This window comes from Cydia pomonella, chromosome 13, assembly GCF_033807575.1.
Source record: "Cydia pomonella isolate Wapato2018A chromosome 13, ilCydPomo1, whole genome shotgun sequence".
Taxonomy (NCBI): Eukaryota; Metazoa; Arthropoda; class Insecta; order Lepidoptera; family Tortricidae; genus Cydia; species Cydia pomonella.
The window spans coordinates 90823-109347 of NC_084715.1; the positions used below are offsets into that span (position 1 = coordinate 90823).

Genomic DNA, 18525 nt, shown 5'->3' on the forward strand with positions numbered 1-18525 from the left:
ATTTTTATACTTAACACATATTTTGTCATGTTCTTTCCTGTTACAAGATTGAATATATTTAGTTTCATATAAGTTAACATTTAAATTATTAGATACTAACTAATTAATTACCTACAAGATTTATTAAATTATTAATTTCATCATTATATGTAGTTACATTATTACAAGGAATAATTATAGAAATGTCATCAGCAAAGAGAATATATTGGTGATTGGAAATGTCAGGTAGATCATTAATATACAATACAAATAATAAGGGGCCTAATACACTACTGTTAGGTACACCAACTTCATTTCTTAAATAATTGGAGCGAATTATTGACTGTATATTTTTAATTATATTTTCTATTTGAACGCACTGTTGCCTCATTTAAATAATTTCCGTTTGCTACTTGTTCGTAATTGTTTTACTCTTGACGGCAGTGGTGACATTATAGCTGTTGGTGACAAGTTTTACAACATGCCGTCATTCTTCACACACCTCACTGTATGTTATAAAGAGTTATCTTTCTAGGTGTGGATCGACGCAGCATCACAAATCTTCTTCTCGCTGGGTCCGGGGTTCGGCACGCTGCTCGCACTGTCTTCCTATAACAAATTCAACAATAACTGCTATCGAGACGCGCTAGTTACGTCCTCCATCAACTGCCTCACCAGCTTCCTCGCAGGTTTCGTCATCTTCTCCGTGCTGGGGTGAGAAATCTCCATTAAGAAGTACACACACAAGTGCTACCACGAAGAGCACGAGGTAACATACATTCTCACCGCCAGACAAAACTTGGGAACAAATACATATATAATATAGGACATTATTACACAAATTGACAGTAAGTTCGACAAGGCTGGTGTTGTGGGTACTTAGACAACAATATATAATGTATAAATACATAGAAAACACCTACGGCTCAGGAACAAGTATCCGTGCTCATCATACAAATAAACGTCCTTAACAGGATTTGAACCCGGGACTGACGGCTTCATAGGCAGGGTTACTTTACTATCCACTAGGCCAAACAAGTCGTCATAACAAATGATTGGGAGCAAAAATAATTATTTTATGTAATGTTTTATATTTGTATTATTTTATGAAGTAAACTACTAAATGAAAATCATAAACAGGAAAGAACTCACTGAGGTCGGTGGAGGACTTGGTTGCTTTTTGTATATGCCATTTATTTCAGTGTATATATCATATAAAAACTAACTGATTTAAAAACGTTTGTCAGGTACATGGCACACGTCCAAAACAAGAGCATCGAGGAGGTGGGCCTGGAGGGCCCTGGGCTGGTGTTCATCGTGTACCCCGAGGCCATCGCCACCATGACGGGCTCCGTCTTTTGGGCCATCATCTTCTTCCTCATGCTCATCACGCTGGGCCTGGACAGCACCTTTGGAGGTAACGCTTCAACAACAAGAGCATCGAGGAGGTGGGCCTGGAGGGCCCTGGGCCATCGCCGCTATTATGATCGGCTCCGTCTTCTAGACCAAAATTTGCTTACTCATGCTGATGATCACGCTGGGCCTGATTAGCACCTTCGGAGGTAACTCTTCAACAAGAGCATCGAGGAGGTCGGCCTGGACTGGAAACTGTACCCCGAGGCCATCGCCACCATGACCGGCTCCGTCTTCTGGGCCATCATCTTCTTCCGCATGCTCATCACGCTGATCCTGGGCAGCACCTTTGGAGGTAGTTCTTAAACCATTCTTGTTGTAGTCTTTTATTCCATGTTTCGTAATCGAGTGTTGACTCTGATAAATATAACACCACCACAGTTGCCAATGTTTGATACCTAATCACAATCATTTATTATTCTACTTACTTAGTTTTGGAGCACTTTACCAGAGAAAGGATAAAACTTAACTGTGTTAAAACGCACCTAATAAATCAATGTTAAGATACATCATATTGACAATACTTGGATAAGCCTGGCAGAGCAACTTATATTAACTTACCTTAAAGAACATTGTGATGCTTGATGATCTGTAAAGAGATGCAACGGATATCCGGTTACTATCCGATAACCGGCCTATCCCGCCATATTTTTACTATCCAGCCGGATACCGGATAATTGCTTAGTATCCGGCCGGATACCCAATAATAATTTAGCCCGATATTTATGAATACAATATGCACTAATCACTAAAACATCATATAAATAACATAGTTAAATAATCAGCACTCGCCACGAAGATATTAAAATACGAAGAAAATTGTAACGCGCCTACCGTTATTCAATACTCACTGTAAACAGTAAGTGAATTTGGTTCACTTATCGATAAACGACTGCCTATAACTATCGATCTATGCATCGAACTTTGAGCAACCGCCCGATCTAATTTAATAAATTATTTACAAAACTGTTAGCCGGATATATGGTGGCCGGATACCGAATGTTCGGGTGACCCATCGGCTGGATATCCGGTATCCGGCCAAACCACTATGCGTTGCATCTGTAAGATTTTAACTAACCTACCTATGACCCTGCCTATGAAGCCGATGGTCCTGAGTTCGAATCCCGGTATGGGCATATATTTGTGTGGTGATCACAGATATTTGTTCCTGAGTTATAGGTGTTTTCTATGTATTTAAGTATTATACATGTATACCGTTGTCTGAGTATCCACAACACAAGCCTTCTTGAGCTCACAGTGTGATTTAGTCATTTTGTGTAAGGATGTCATATAATATGTATGTGTGCGTGACGTGTAGGCCTGGAGGCGGTGACGACGGCCCTCTGCGACGAGTACCCGCGCGCGCTGGGCCGCCACCGCGAGATCTTTGTCGCGGTGCTGCTAGGCCTCATTTACATCTGCGCGCTCCCCACCTGCACCTTTGTAAGTACGGCATGCTCCGGTTATCTACTGGCTTGGAATAAAATAACCGGGAATTTTACTATAAGTAGACCTCGCCGCTCTCACGAATAAATTCGAACTCAGAACTCTCAAATAGCAAACGCACACCTAATTCAACAACCAGTACCTCTAGTGTAAATAAATTCGATTTCCAAACGTGACGTACGCGTTTGCGTTTAGTCTCATTTTGTATTGGATTTCGAAAGAGCGCGCCAAGCGGGACGTTTTGGAACCTCAAAATCCTATACAAAATGAGACTTAACGCAAACGCGTTCGTCACGTTATGATGTCGATCAAAGTTACACTAGGGGTACTGTTGTTAGGTATTTCTCGGGCCAAAGAAGAATAGAATCATCAAATAATTAATGAAAATGTTGAATGAACTAACTCTTGCCGACCACGGTTTGCCAATAAAAGACAGAATTTATAAAACGCATCCCATAAGCCTATGTGCAGCCTCGCGAGCGGACCGTCTGAGTCTCAGCCGCTTTGCCTTGCTTTGCATGAAGGAATGAAGTGCGTCTACATAATTACAAATTAAATGTTAAGATAATTGGATTTTCCTTGCATTTTGAAACAATTACATTCACAAGAAATATAATCTAGGTAACCATAAATATTTTTCACATAGCTTATACAGCTGTTATTTCCAAACAATTTATAATAAGCGTAAAACGCAAAATTATATTGTACTCACCGTACCCAAACTATGTAAAAACATTTTTCACGTCAGCAGCTGGAACAAGGGTAATTTGCTGCTTAAAAACAGTGAGAAAAATCGCATTTTACTCACTAAGTGAGACAAAATAACATTCAAGTGACCTTTATATTCGAATTTCATTTCGACGTGCGGGGCCTAATACAAGTTCGAAATATTTGGATTCTATTGTCTTTGTCCCTTTCATGTCATTAGCAAAAAGAAAGAGACAAAAATAAGTGCGTAATTCAACGGTATATTGGTTTATATTAGAAATAATATAAGAAATAAGCCAGACCGCATCGTTCCAAAACACCCTACGAGTCCTCAATCGTAAAAAATAATTAATGAAGTTTAAAATTTAATAAAAACACCAAATTTTACCTATTTTATTATACAATCAAAACAATGAACTTAAAAGAATACGCAATTGTTACGCAAAGTAAATAATTCTACTTTTAACGATCTCTACTATAGTTGACAAATAGTAGTATCCGCAATTCGGACCGTATCTTAGAAAGTTTTTATTTTACAAAAAAAAGTTGTCGATTGAACTGTCAATTGATGTTCGTTACTTCATTATTTCCGCATTATTTTATTGAAATTTCTTTCGTTTTGTTTTATTGCGGTAATTAAACTTAATTGTTAGAATACCTTAAGAAAACATGAATGGAAATAGTGATGAAGACGGATTACATTTTTTCCGGTTATATTTTTACCTTTCAAATATGTTCACACTGCTGTCGTGAAAAATGTTGTGTACTACACGAGATCAAAATTATTTACACCTCGCATTCGAAGAAATATCAAACTTTGCTCTCTTGTTGTACAAATAACTATATAATTGACGTATCACGGCATATGGAAGTAAATAAAAATGTCGGCAGAGACACAAAATATCAATTTCATTGAATTAACTACTTTATTAGTCGAGAAGTTTAATGTTCCTTTATTGGAACATCCTGCAGCCCTGCCGTCTGTTTCCTGTACAATAATATTAATAATTATTATTGTTTCATTAGAATTAATTTATTTTAAAACGCTACGACGTATTTTATAGATCCCTATCTGAGGGCACGGCAGTGCCCCCTCCAAGTTGAGCAAAAAGCGGCCATACCATAATTTTTTCTAATCTGTTCAAGCCATTTTCGAACCCCTTATAACTTCGTTGTGAATTTCACCCGAGTTCAACACTCTTCTTTTCAAATACGAGGAAAGTAAAATACATGTGCGTAAAAAAAACACGAACCAAACCTTTAATTACTTATCGTAAAAAAAAAAAAAAAAAACGTCGTAAGAAACTACAGTGCTCTAGAGAAGAAACGTATCATTTTCTGCACACTTTTTAGAAAGACAACGACCCACTTTCAGAACATGAGACATGAAAAATATCATGCATGACATTTATGCATATTATTATTTTACCATTATTATTTGAGGGACAGCAATAAAAAATCAGTCGGTTAAGCAACAGTAGACCTTATCAGCCCACGTTAAAGACCACGAGGTCCGCACGGACCGCCGCGCCGCGTGCAACGTCGCGAGAACAGGATAATGCCGAACGAGTTCCAATTTCTTTTTGCGCATTTTGCGTTTTTTGCATCCCCTCATCAATCTCATCTCTCATCATAGGCACAAAATATTGTTTCACCGATTTTTCAACAACTTATTTGAGAAATAACTCGTTTGAATAACTAAGGATTAAACCTAAGTACATAAAATAGTTTGACTAGCAGGATTTAAAAATAACACTAGGTACGTACGTGTACGTGTGGTCTGTAGATGTCGATTTGACTCCAGCTGCTCTCGGCGGCACGGATTCGTTTAGTTTACAACCAAGTTAAAACGTAGCTTTGGGTATTAGAGCTACGGAGTCGCTGCTGTATACTTGTATGTTATAACTTATAAGATTGCAGTGATATCTGGTCAACAAATACGACTTGTGGAAGTCACCTTCGTTTGCTCCTTATACGTATCTTTTTCACTTTGTAATATGGAATGGATGGTGATGAGATGAGTGCTTCACCTCAGCGCCGATTTAATGAATTTTAATTAACTGCTTATAATTAACCTAAAATTGTGATTGGATTTGATATTAGGCTAGTTAATCTAATGCCAATATTAGGAAAGTTTTGGTTAACATGCGATGGCCCACATTTTAACGACACATGAAATATATATGGCGTTATTCATAAACGCGTTACTGCCCTGAATTAGCTATTAGCTTTATCTGGCATTTTGACTTATGTACAAATACATACATTAGAAAGGGATAAAACATAATTTAACTAGATTAGGCCCTTAAAGTTTAATGAATAAAGGAGTTAGTATTCTATTATTTATATTCCATGTATTTCTGAAATAAACAACTTGTATTTCAATTTGTTGCATCTACTGTGTAGAGCGCCTTTTGCCCTTACTATCAAACATCTGTATTCCTTCAGCTGTTAATCTGTGACCCAATTGCGGAACCACGAGTCAGATTTGAGTGGCTCTCACGTTTCACACAATTTGTAACATTCAATAGTCTCACGTGGAGCCAGGAAGCTGACCCGCGAATCCCGGGATCTGATTTCACACCCACAAATCGTTGCATTGAATTGCTACAATATGAGTAGACTCTGACTCTTCATAAACTCGGCAGTAACAATGCATAGGTACTGATCCCTATTCTCTAGATACTTGACGTAGCATTTGACAAAAAGAATTAGCGTGGTCAGACTCTAACTTGAGTTTCAAACGAGTAGTTATAATTAAGAAATAAAATAAAAACCGTCTGGGGTTTGGCAAGCGATTTTAATATCCCTTATATTCGGTGTCTTAGAGAGTTTTGACTTATAAAGATGTTTGTGAACTCAATTGTAACTACCAAGCAAAAATTAACTTCTAGAAAATTATATTGAAATTTTCTTGCAAAATCCTGCTCAACGAAGTGAACTTTTCAATTCTTTTTATCATTAAAAAAATATTTCAAGCGTACGGAAAAAATATCTATAGCAATCCAATACGCACAGTTTTAGCGACTTCGGAACCATGCCCCCTTCGGCCTTCCCCAGCAATTTATAAATGTGCTCGTCCTCGCCGGTCACTATCGCGGCCATTGCGAGAGCGAATGAATTATTTAGTTATTGTAATGCGCTGATAGCGGGTAATGTACGAGGAGCGGGGTGTAAATGTGGTGAGATGGATGAGATGCTGTTCCACGGACGCTGAAATCAAGGGTTTCTATTAGGCGGAGTGGCGTTTATAGATGCGGTCATGTTTACCTTAGTTCTTCTCGTATTTAGGGTGCTTAATTCAATTCTAAAAAAATCGACCAAGGGCATGTCGGACCACGCATTACGGAAGGTTCCGTACCTTCATACATTGCAAAAAGCCGTGCAAGTAAAAGAGCGTATCTTCCCGCAGCACTTTCATAATTTTCGCTCGCTCGGTTCAAAAGTTAGAGGATGGGGGACACAATATTTTTGACTTTCAGAGTAATTATTTTCAAAAAGACTTTTTCATTTAATCAAAAAGCATTTTAAGCAAGCTGTTATTTTTATAGGATGTATGTTGACTGTATATGTTTTTTTTTTTACATTTAGTTACACGTTATGGAGTGCTCTTCTAAAAATAATTTGTATAAATTTTAACTTCTAAACTAAGTAGCGGCTTACAAAATACATCTGCGTACCAAATTTCGTTAAAATATATCTAATAATTTCCGAATAAAATGGCTGTGATACACGGACAAACAGACGGACGGACAAATACAAACACCCGCAACACCAGAGGGGTTGTAAGTGCGTTGCCGGCCTTTAGGATGGAAGTACGCTCTTTTCTTGAAGGATTGAAGGATATTGAAAAATATGGTGCCACATGAAACTTAAGCTGGTAAAACCTTTCCTCTCTAAGACTTAAATTATGTATGGCTGCCAAAAGTAGCCTTTTACGGGGATGTCCTTGACGTTATGTTTGGGTGTGACGCAGGGCGGCGTGTACCTGGTGGACCTGCTGAACGTGTACGGGCCGGGGCTGGCCATCCTGTTCGTGGTGTTCGCGGAGGCAGCCGGCGTGTGCTGGGTGTACGGCGTGGGCCGCTTCTCGCAGGACGTCAAGAGCATGCTGGGCCACGAGCCGGGCTGGTTCTGGCGCGCCTGCTGGTCCTACATCAGGTGCGTGTCGAGGCCGGCCGTGTTTGTGTACGGTTTCGACTTTCCTTCTGCATTCAGGTCAGTTACTTAATATGCTCGGGAGCCCGCGAGTAACAAACTTACATCCAGTTTAAACTTAAAATGCACACTTAGCTGTTCGCCGCACGATGAGACTGTGGACCTGTTTATACGGTTTAATTTCAACTCGATACCTACACGCGTTCTCGAGATAAACGGTTTTGACAGACAGACAGACGGACAGACTGACTGACAGAAGGACTGACGTACGGACGGATGGACAACAAAATTATCCTATTAAAGGTTCCGTTTTTACCTTTTGAGGTACATAACCCTAAAAATAGTGTAAAGTATTTTTGTTACCGGTTTAGTAATAACACGCGTGTGACACTTAAAAATAGCTCGTTGAAAATGCACCTGGGTATCCCATAGCAAAATGTCGTATATAATAAATCATATCAGATGCTGGTGTTCTTGGTGTGAACCTACATCAAATTGCAACATCTTATGTACCACATTTAAAGCAATATAAGTATTTTGTTTGTTCCCGTAAATAGTCCCGTGTTCCTGCTGGTGCTGTTCGTGTTCTCGCTGCTGGCGCACGAGGAGATGCTGGGCGGCGAGTACACCTACCCTGCCTGGTCCATCCAGGTCGGCTGGCTGCTGACGGGGACCACCGTCTCCGCCATCCCACTCTACATTATCTACAAGTTCCTCATCACACCAGGGAACTTCTACAACGTGAGTGATTCCACCACATCGAACCTGCGTCTCTCTGTCAGTTGTTCTCTCTAACGAGCACCATTTCACACTCAAACTGTCCGCTACTGCTCTTTGTGTCACAAACAAATTCATTGTCTCAGTGTACGCGTCAGTGTCCAGTGGTCCATCGTTTAATTTTTAAGAGGCGAAGGCCCTCAGACTACTGCAGAAAATAAAGTAGTCGCTCATATATAACCTCTTGTCTATGTATGATAAGGATCCTGTAGGGCTAATATGGTCGGCTCTTTATCATTTGTCATCATACCTGTCACGTACTAACAAGTATGTAAATGCGAAAGTGACGCATGGCATGACAGGTGATAAAATACCGCTGCTGATAGAATTTTTAATTTTATTATTTTAATTTATGTCGAGAACGATTTTTCATTCTAAATATACGACACGACTAAGGTTTGAACACACGATTTTTTACCACATACGATAGGTCCAATAAAAGCCAGCGATCCGAACTTAGCTATAGTAGACTGAACTGTGCGTTCCTAAACCAAAACGAGTATCATATATTTCACACGATGAAGTCGTCTACTTGATATTTCTGTAACCTCCCGAAAGAGCCCTAACAACGTGCTTTGTTGGCAGCGCATCAAGACCATCATGCGGCCGGAGGTGACGACGATACCGCCGGCGGACGCCACGCTGTGCAGCCTGTGACGGGCGCCGGCGCCACCGCTGTACGCCCCGCCGCCCGCCGAGTGGCTGGTGTGACACACCCTCTGCTGGCTAGACAGACGTGGCAGTTCATAGCTGAAAGTATTTACTTCTCTTTTTATTGAACAAAAGAGTGTTTCATTTGATGCAGTCTTGTTTACGCTGCCGCGGTTTGTTTACCAGATCGATGAATGCCAGACCAGCTAAATGTTCCTCTCTTGATAAATATCGCAATTTTTATTAATATATATATAGATAAATTTTCCAATCGAAGTGCCACCTTTATTTGGACAAAGTATTATTCGATTGATGTTGGCCGCGGTAAGCTCGGTGGCGGTTCCAAGCAGTACCTAGCAATTAAACTTAAAGTACATGTTTATGTTCAGTACCTATTAAATAGCCTTTCTCCTATTCAATAGCTGATCTGGAATACGTCGGAATTATCGAATGGCGGACGATGTCTTACGTTCACTCCCGGACGGCCTAATTGTATAAAATGATCTTCAAGAGCTATACGTACCCAGTAGGTCAACATTAATTAATCTTATTTAAATCTAATTCAAGTTTGCGGTAGACCGACGAAGAGATCTTATCGGGGGCACTGATTTGATCTATCTATTTTCCGATTTTCTAGCGTTGTGTTTTGTTTAGCTATTAATTATTAACTGAAAGATCTCCTAAATACAGATCTTTTAATTTTAACGAGTTTTAAGACGTTTAATCTATAGATTTAAAATATAATATTGACCTTTTTCGCATCTCATTGTAACGAACTAAAGATAATATTTAAATAATAACTTTGTAAAAATGTACTACTTCTTTTAGAGAAGGTCGAATTTAAGGAAAGCCAAACATTGATTGTAGCTGTAAGGTAATCTGAGATTTGATGTTGTTTACCTCCTCGCTTCTGCATACTTATTGACACAAGGGAATAAGATAAGGAATTATTATTTTATATACATTTTACTCATCTTACGAGACGCCTGTAAATAGTACGTGTTTTAAAAACATTCTCGAGACCTATCATAACCGTATAATAATATTTCTTATAGTTATAGACAACAAAATGTATGACATTTGATATATCTACTAATATCTAGGCGTAGTACGGTAAAGTGTATGTTGTGTAAATATGATATTATGCTGGGAAGACTATAACTGAATCGTGCAATACATATTACTTCTTTGAAGTATGCTTTACGCGAAACATATAATAAGCAAACCCCTTGTACATATATGTATGATATACAATTTCGAATCTCTACGTGCATCTCTGTATTCCAGGGCAATGAATACGGAGATGCTGCAGCGTTCGTACACACATTGGATGTATGTGTATAGTATCATAATTATTATGTTATATGTGTAATGAATTGACGACAACAAGTGTAATGGGATCACATACATAGCTTAGTCAAGTCTAGTCAACATAGTCGTGTGCAGGACATGGTGTACAATTTTAGAAATATAACTTTATTATAAACTAGAATAATTAAATAGAACTTATAGCAACAATAATGTCTTTACCTTTTAATAGGAAAAATAAAGTTTTAAATTACGAAGTAGTGCTGAAAAGCTTTTATGAATACATCTAGTTATTTTACATTTTAACGTATATCACGAAAAATACATACTTACAAAATATTAGCAAATTGATAACGTAGATAAGTAGCCTAATGAATAATTAACATATTGGAACTTGCTCGAGCCTGTCTGCTTGTGAGGCGATTCGTTCCCTTCTCATATATCGAAGTACTTATTAATATTGGTAGAGTTGTGATTTCATATATAAATAATATATATATATATATATATATAATTTCGATTACGTAGCGTGTTCACAAGTAATAACAAATATACATACGTAGCTTAGGTAGTAGATATATGTATATGTGTTAAGTGTTTTTATAAAAAAATATGAAAATGTTCATATACCCACAGAGTATATTTTGAAGATTATTTGTATGTTCTGTTATAAGTGTTCGGATATAGTGATGTGTTCATAGTTCGTGTCGTTGTCGTGTCGTGTCGTGTTGTATCGTGGTAGACAATATATGCAAATGCGTAGACTCGTCTTGCATCAGCCATTGCAAGCTAGTCTGACATTTGTTTCAAACTATTGTGTTTTATTTCATTACTTATATTGGCATCCTGCTAGTTATCGGTACATATATTCAATATTATTCAGTAGGGCAACAACCAGTCACGTAACAAATGTGCCAATAGCTGGGTCTTGGGTGCCAGTCACCCCCTCCCCCCTCCGTAACGAACGATTAGCGCGTAGCAGCTCTACGACATAGCACATCGTAGCGCGTAGCAGTATCATAAGTAAAGAATCATAAATAGGATAAACATGGAGGCTTACTCGCAGCCCGATTCGAAGAATGATTAAGAAACAGTTAAAATCTTGGAAAAATCTTTAAAAGATCGATAACTAAACGACATGTCAAAATTGACGTTTTTTTTTCGATTCCGCTGTGGTCCCAATAAGATCTATCTACGATATCTCTAACGTCAAGCGCCATTGGTTACCCGAATTGAGCTGCTTCTGTCAATTATCCGACATACAAACGATATGTAAATGAGAAATTATTTAAGAACTTATCTCATTCTTCGAATCGGGCCGTCGGATCGTAATAACAGGTTAAGAATTTCATGTGGATTTGCCAAAAAGTAGTGATCACATAGTCGGCATAAGTATGCCCGATGGGGCAATCAGCCACGTGGCGACCGTCGCCAATTGTGAATTTACTGAATATTCGCCCTCGCGGCCTTTAGACCGGGAATAAGTCGCCAAAGGAATAAGAATTACAGCGTACAAATACACTTCTACCTGACCAATCTTATAATATTATACCATATCAAAAACAAACATCATTTGGTCATATACCGTGTATCATTTATTAATTCACCTAATAGTTATTACTAAATACAAATTTAATAGCTTACCAGAGACCGCAGATCCTTATCAAACAACCAAATCTCATTTCGATTCGAGTATCTACAAACCATAAGAACATTTGGACACCAAGAACGTTCAAAATCATATTGAATAAATTGACCTTTCGTGCCTTCAAGCAAGTAGTTTTATATCGACTTATCTACTTACTTACGAACATGTTTTTGTCGTGGGAATGACGTTTTTTAGTATGATACATGACGGAAAACGTATAAAAATATATCCTAAACAGCTTGATAATCATTAAAAATTATTACATACTCGTAAAAGGTCTTCGAGGAAATGAGAGCACCTGATTCAATAAGATTAAACCTTCATACTCTGCAATAGTCTACCTCATGCAATCAACACCAGAAGCAGCCAAGCAAGCCAGATCTACTGCCGCTCCTAAAGGTCACGAAACCTGGAGCGGTTTTTCTATGAAAATGTTGACAGTTCAGCACAAATCTCGTGCCAGCTCTTATAAATTTATTTATAATAAATAGCAAGGGTCGTTTTAATCTCGGTCCACAATATACTGTTCCGTCTCCGCTTAGCCGATGCATGTTCCACGGACACCGCAGTGCAGGGTCGTGCGCCTTGCGGACAACTGGGTATCTGTCGCGAGCGACGTCGGAACCGGCGTGGCTGTACTTGTTTGTGCAATGGACACACTTCTGTTACCATACGCTGCTTCGTCTCCGCTCGAGAGATTGTGCGAAGGACACTGTAGTGTTGGTTCGGCCGCCACACGACTGGCTGACTGACTGCACTTCAGACGCGGGTGAAGGTGGCGTAGGTATCGGTGTGACTGAACATGTTCGTGTACCACTCGTCCCGCCGCCGCACGAACACCGCGTGGCCTGCAAACAGACCAATTCGGAGTTTATAATCCAAATGTTATTTCAAAATTTGTTATGTTTATTATATATTCGCTTACGCTTAATGGTGCGCGCAAATGCTGTCTTATGATCGTGTTAAAATGTGTCAAAGATACATTACAACAAAATAAGTTGAGTCCACTCCACTCCAGACCTTCATACTAAGAAGACAAACGAACGAAAAGATTACGTGATTGATAAATTGTTTGTTTTACAGGACTAGTTTCTGGAGCAAAGCAAGCAAGCGTTTATCAAAGTTGAAATTTGCTAGTGTAAAAGTTTGAGACTTCTCAAAGGCAGATCTCGGCATCGCAGCAGCCGCACGGCACGTACCTTGATGTACGCTCTAAGCTTCTGCAAGTCTTCGGTGTCGATGGCTGTACTTGATGCGTTGTGCGTGCAAACCTCGGCCTCGCTGGCTCGGCAGCGGCCTCCCAACGCCGAGCTGCCGCACCTGTTGAGGGCATTCCGCGACCCCTTGTCCGACGTGACACTCTAGTGGACAACACAACGCCTATAGCAGAGCATATACTATGGTCTTGTAACGTAATGTTCGTTGCCCTCTTCAGCAAAGTTAGAAATTGGGAGAGGTACATCATTAATTCATTATTTTATTAACAATAAAATATAGACAACCTTAAGGCTGCGTTTCGACTAGAGATATCCGAGAATGCAAACGAGGTATATGTTTGTATTAATAGAATCAATCAATAGAATCACTTCATTTGTTTTCGCCGCTCAGCGTGCACTGATTCTATTGGTTCTTTAAAACACATCCCTCGTGCATCTCTGGTGGAAACGCAACCTAACACGTATTGTAAACCAACTTTAAATGTTGATTTTAAAATTATAAAAGGCTAAAATGCTAGCAAGATACTATCTAATGTAAAAGAGAAACTTTCCTGCCCATAGATATCATACCGGGGTATTCAGAGTATTTGTAATCATATATGATTGAAAAAAAGCGGCCAAGTGCGAGTCGGACTCGCCCATGAAGGGTTCCGTACCATTTAAGATGTATTAAAAAAACTACTTACTAGATCTCTTATAGTTTTGGAAAAAAGTGGCTGTGACATAATCGGACAGACAGACGGACATGACGAATCTATAAGGGTTCCGTTTTTTGCCATTTGGCTACGGAACCCTAAAAATGCGGTGTACATATACTAAATGATACTAAGTCATACATACGTGTGGCTCCTCTTTCAGACCATTCACGAAGAGGAGGATGAAGAGAGAAGAGGGACTTGTGGGCCTCGTTAGTCAGCGGCGGCGACAGCGCAAGCCCGTTGAGCCCTAGGCTGCGTTGCTGTCCTTCAGACTGTTTACGAAGAGACCTATAATAAGTCTTACGTATGAGCCTCGTTAGTCGGTGGCGGCGGTGCAAGGCCCCTGGAGCCGCAGAGCACTCTCACCGCGTTGCTGTCCTTCAGACTGTTTACGAAGAGACCTATAGGGAGTCTAAAGTATGGGCCTTGTTAGTCGGTGGCGACGGTTCAAGGCCCCGAAGCTGCAGAGCACTCTCGCCGCGTTGCTGTCCTTCAGACTGTTTACGAAGAGACCTATAGTGAGTCTTACGTATGGGCCTCGTTAGTCGGTGGCGGTGGTGCAAGGCCCCTGGAGCCGCAGAGCACTCTCACCGCGTTGCTGTCCTTCAGACTGTTTACGAAGAGACCTATAGTGAGTCTTACGTATGGGCCTCGTTAGTCGGTGGCGGTGGTGCAAGGCCCCGGAGCCGCAAGCGCACTCCCGCTGCGAAACTGTGCGCTGCCGACAGAGCGCCGCGAGCGCGCCGTTCCGCCATCGCGTGCAGTTCCCCTTGCCTTCAAACCATTGAAAAATTACGTAGGTTAACAACTATATTTAATTGGGTGTCCACGCATTGTCACATTGTATGGGCTTCTATGTCAGCATTCTAATTTTAAATCCAATTTACTGTTCGATAAATAGGCGCTGCAGGGTAAAATGTAACCAAGCCACGTTGTAATACGAGTAGGTCTGCAAAGACTATGGGTAAGGTCTACCAGGGTAAATGCAGATATACAGATACATATATACAGGTTTTTATTGGTAAAATAAATACATTTTACATGTCATTCAATTGTTACAAATAAAAAACTAAAAACGCGTAAAAAACTTCCGAGTCTTTAAGTCCCCAGGCGAGTTTTTTCTAAGAGAACTCATAAGGACTCGAGTCTCCGAATGCAGACTCCGTCAACAATTTATATAAAACACAATATAATATAAAACATCACTACTTTCAAAAAGTATATTGGGGAAAGAACCTCGACTTTATAATAAATATAATAATTTACCAGACAGCGTATGGAAATTACAGGACGTACATATATACAATTTTTTTTGTAAAGAAGGCATATTATTCCATAGAATAATATCTTGATCAATATGATTAATAAAACACTAATTATAATCATGAGTAATCATATATTTCTATTGTAATTTTAATTGTGTTTTAATTATAAATGTAATTTATTAATTCTAATTTATTTGTTTTATAAGTTAGGACATTTATATTATTTAATTTAATTTTAGTTTCCTTAGACATTTGGTCACCAAGCGGCAAAACATAGCGATTGAAATGTATATACGTAAAGGCCTATGAGTACCAATGTTCTACAAATAAAACATTATGATTATAAGTTTTTCAAAAGCAGAAAATTCAAAATCCATTGAGTGAATTGCGTCTTTTGTAAAAACGAGCATCAAGGATACGGAAACTACTTAAGTATACTGATCATAAATCAAGGTTAGATGCACACCAACCACTGTTCCAAATACGGCATATTGAATCTAGTGCAGTAGTGCTTCCTGATGTAGTCGGCGTAGCACAGCGCCAGCAGCCAGCAGAGCGTGATGTGGATCTGGGGCTGCTGCTGCCGCAGGAACCGGGTCAGCGGGCCGAGTGCAGCCAGTTCCGGCTGCGAGGATCCCAGTAAGCCCGCCGTCGTCATCTCCAGTAGGACATTGGGGCTCTGGAACACGAGGAGCAAGAATTCAGACTATTCTAACTAACCACGTCGCTCAAAATTTTATATTAAAGGAAAAAATGGAAAAAGCTACACTTCCGCGTAACATACATAAGGGAAGGGGGCGTGTATACATAAGGGAAGGAATGGAAAGATTTGCGAGGTTCGGGTAGGCCTCCGTAGCTCAATTGGTTAAGAGTAACGCACGGATTGCGGAGGTTGTGGGTTCAAGTCCTGCCGGAAGCGTAACTTTTTCCATTTTTTCCTTTAATATAAAATTTGGAGTATCGCTCGCAGACGTATCTGCTTGTTAATAAAATTACTTTAATCGCGTCGCTTCTGAACCCTACACATGTCATCTTCTTAATGCTAGACAATCAAGTGAAGGCTTGACACATGATGAACTTTTTTTAAGGCAACCTGCAACAACAAGCTATGAATAAATAAATAAATATTGTAAGGACATTCTTACACAAATTGACTAAGTCCCACGGTAAGCCAAGAAGGCTTGTGTTGTTGTGGGTAATCAGGCAACGATTTATATAATATACAAATACTTAAATACATAGAAAACATCCATGATTCCGGAACAAATATCTGTGCTCATCACACAAAAAAAATGCCCTTACCGGGGTTCGAGCCCAGGACCATCCGCTTTATAGGCAAGGTAGTAATAATATATACTAATCTATGGGCAAGGTACTACCCACTAGCCCACTAGGCCAGACCGGTCGGTCGGTTGAGTGAAGACACATAAAATAATTGTCAAACAAAAGTTGACACAACCATTAGAATTTACTATCTAACCGTGTTTTGTGTTTCGTGAATTATTATATAATCTGTGGTTTAGTATACCGAGATTTTAAATACTCACATCTCTAATGAGGGTGTCGAGGTAGTACTGGAAGAACCGCATCAGACACACCCAGATGTGCACCATCAGTGCCAGCGTTCCCACCACCATGGCGGTCTGCGGACAGAGCAAGCCGGTTAGTATCATGGACAGAAATATGGATTATTTATTAAAAATCTCAACAATCTTCCTTCGACAGTTGTGTAAAGACAGAGCAGCAGAATACGAGTTGCTGCAAAAGTCAATGATGATCAGTTAAGTTAAGAGAATTGCTGTTTTTAGCATTGGGACCGACCGACTTAGGCCGCCGACTGGAAGCAAAACGGCACGTGGCGCGGTGTACGGCAAATTAAGGCCATTCATATATTGCGCGTCAGTCGCTTTACTTTACTAATATATATATAGTCCTCCATGTCGTATCCGACAACGGCGACCTTTACAATTTCCTCTGATGAGTAAATGTAGGAATGAACGGCCTTGATTTGCCGCCTGCCGCACCGCGCACCGCTTACGTCCAGTCTGCTCCGCAGCCTTATACCGGGCCCTCATTTTACAACCCCTTCGCACGGGATGCAGACGGGATTAAAGAAATTGACAGCTCACCACGAGGATATGTTCCAGCAATGTCACATTCGGGTGGTCTCCAGGGCCAAACAGCGAGGCCTGCAGCTCGTGATGCAAGAACAGCGCCGCTGCAGCCGCAAACAGGGCCGTCGGCCCCACGCCCCACACCTCGCCGTTGCAGCTCAGCCATTTGGCAGCGTCCTCCAAGTATGAGTCACTCAGGTTCTGCGACAACCGTCATCATTGCAACCAGAGACATGTATGGAGAGAAGAGAGACTCGGAATATCTTTCATGGCTGTGCTGAACATTCGTCCCTTATGTCCACGACGAACCGGTACCGCGCTTACGTCGATTTTATTTAACTTACTGTCTAGTTGATGAAAAGGCATGTATGTCAATAAGTACTTACTTTAGGATATCTAGATAATATTTATGAAGGATAACAGAAAACAGAAGTCATTCCATTCGCCAGCAATTTTCTAGGAGTTTACTTCCAGACACGTTTGACAAAGCCAGAACCAAGGGATGATATCGCTTCTCAAGTCTGGTGATACAAGGAAATGCCAAAAGGGCCTTTAGCAAAGGGTCTTTTTACACATAGATTAATGATTAGAGTTTAGTGCGAGATAAAACATTTGCTACTTACGTTTAGTGGTAATAATAAACTCGCACTAAACACTAATCAATGTGTAAACAGTCACTAGGCCTTATCCCGGAAGACTGATCACCAAGATAATTGTTGTCAACTAAAACCAAAAGGTACTTACACAGTTGGCATTGAAGCTGACAGTCTTCGCCATGCGTCAGCGGGCGCGGAGCCGGCGATGCTGTAATATCGACATCACTCACAATTTACCATTTCCCAATATTTCCATGTTTTTACAATTTCTTTGACATTATGGTGACTGACTCGAGGTGACGGGTTGACAAGATCGTGTCAATAAAGCTTTAGATCTAGTTGGTTTGTTTTGTTGTTGATTGAGTAGGTTTGCAAAATGTGTTTATGGTTTTACATTTTTGAACAATATGGTCAGTATCAAATCAGTATCATCACTTTGTATCATGAGAAGGTATAGCACAGGAGCGCCGCAACAGTATCTCGCCCGCGAGATAGACTACCCTTCCCCTCTCTAATTAATACAGTTAGAATAAGACGGATTGTCTAT

General features: G+C 40.0%; 2 protein-coding genes across 4 annotated transcripts in view; one reads left to right on the plus strand and one right to left on the minus strand.

Annotated features, from left to right (window-relative positions):
• Positions 1-11254, plus strand: part of LOC133523940 (sodium-dependent serotonin transporter) — a 58581-nt gene extending 47327 nt beyond the window's left edge. For all 3 annotated transcript variants that reach the window (XM_061859659.1, XM_061859658.1, XM_061859660.1), the window contains 6 exons: positions 515-693; positions 1227-1396; positions 2711-2835; positions 7523-7707; positions 8262-8445; positions 9067-11254. In XM_061859659.1, the coding sequence (XP_061715643.1) occupies positions 515-693; positions 1227-1396; positions 2711-2835; positions 7523-7707; positions 8262-8445; positions 9067-9138 (915 nt within the window). In that variant the 3' untranslated portion in view covers positions 9139-11254. The remainder of the gene's footprint in view (positions 1-514; positions 694-1226; positions 1397-2710; positions 2836-7522; positions 7708-8261; positions 8446-9066) is intronic.
• A 758-nt stretch (positions 11255-12012) lies between these two features.
• On the minus strand, positions 12013-18306 carry LOC133523943 (uncharacterized). The gene is made up of 7 exons (XM_061859662.1): positions 18127-18306; positions 17398-17583; positions 16816-16911; positions 15739-15947; positions 14646-14777; positions 13288-13447; positions 12013-12936 (listed from the first exon to the last, which is right to left on the minus strand). The coding sequence occupies exons 1-7, from the start codon at positions 18157-18159 to the stop codon at positions 12754-12756; spliced, it is 999 nt and encodes a 332-aa protein (XP_061715646.1). The 5' UTR covers positions 18160-18306; the 3' UTR covers positions 12013-12753.
• Positions 18307-18525: the final 219 nt, after the last annotated feature.

Excerpts from the sequence above, each read along its gene's own strand:
- LOC133523943 (XM_061859662.1), bottom strand. The coding sequence starts at position 18,159 with ATGGCGAAGACTGTCAGCTTCAATGCCAACTGT. Across the intron at positions 16,912-17,397 it reads TGCTGGAACATATCCTCGTG|ACCGCCATGGTGGTGGGAAC; the intron begins GTGAGCTGTCAA and ends CTCTGTCCGCAG. Across the intron at positions 14,778-15,738 it reads ATGCCGTATTTGGAACAGTG|GCAAGGGGAACTGCACGCGA; the intron begins GTTGGTGTGCAT and ends AATGGTTTGAAG.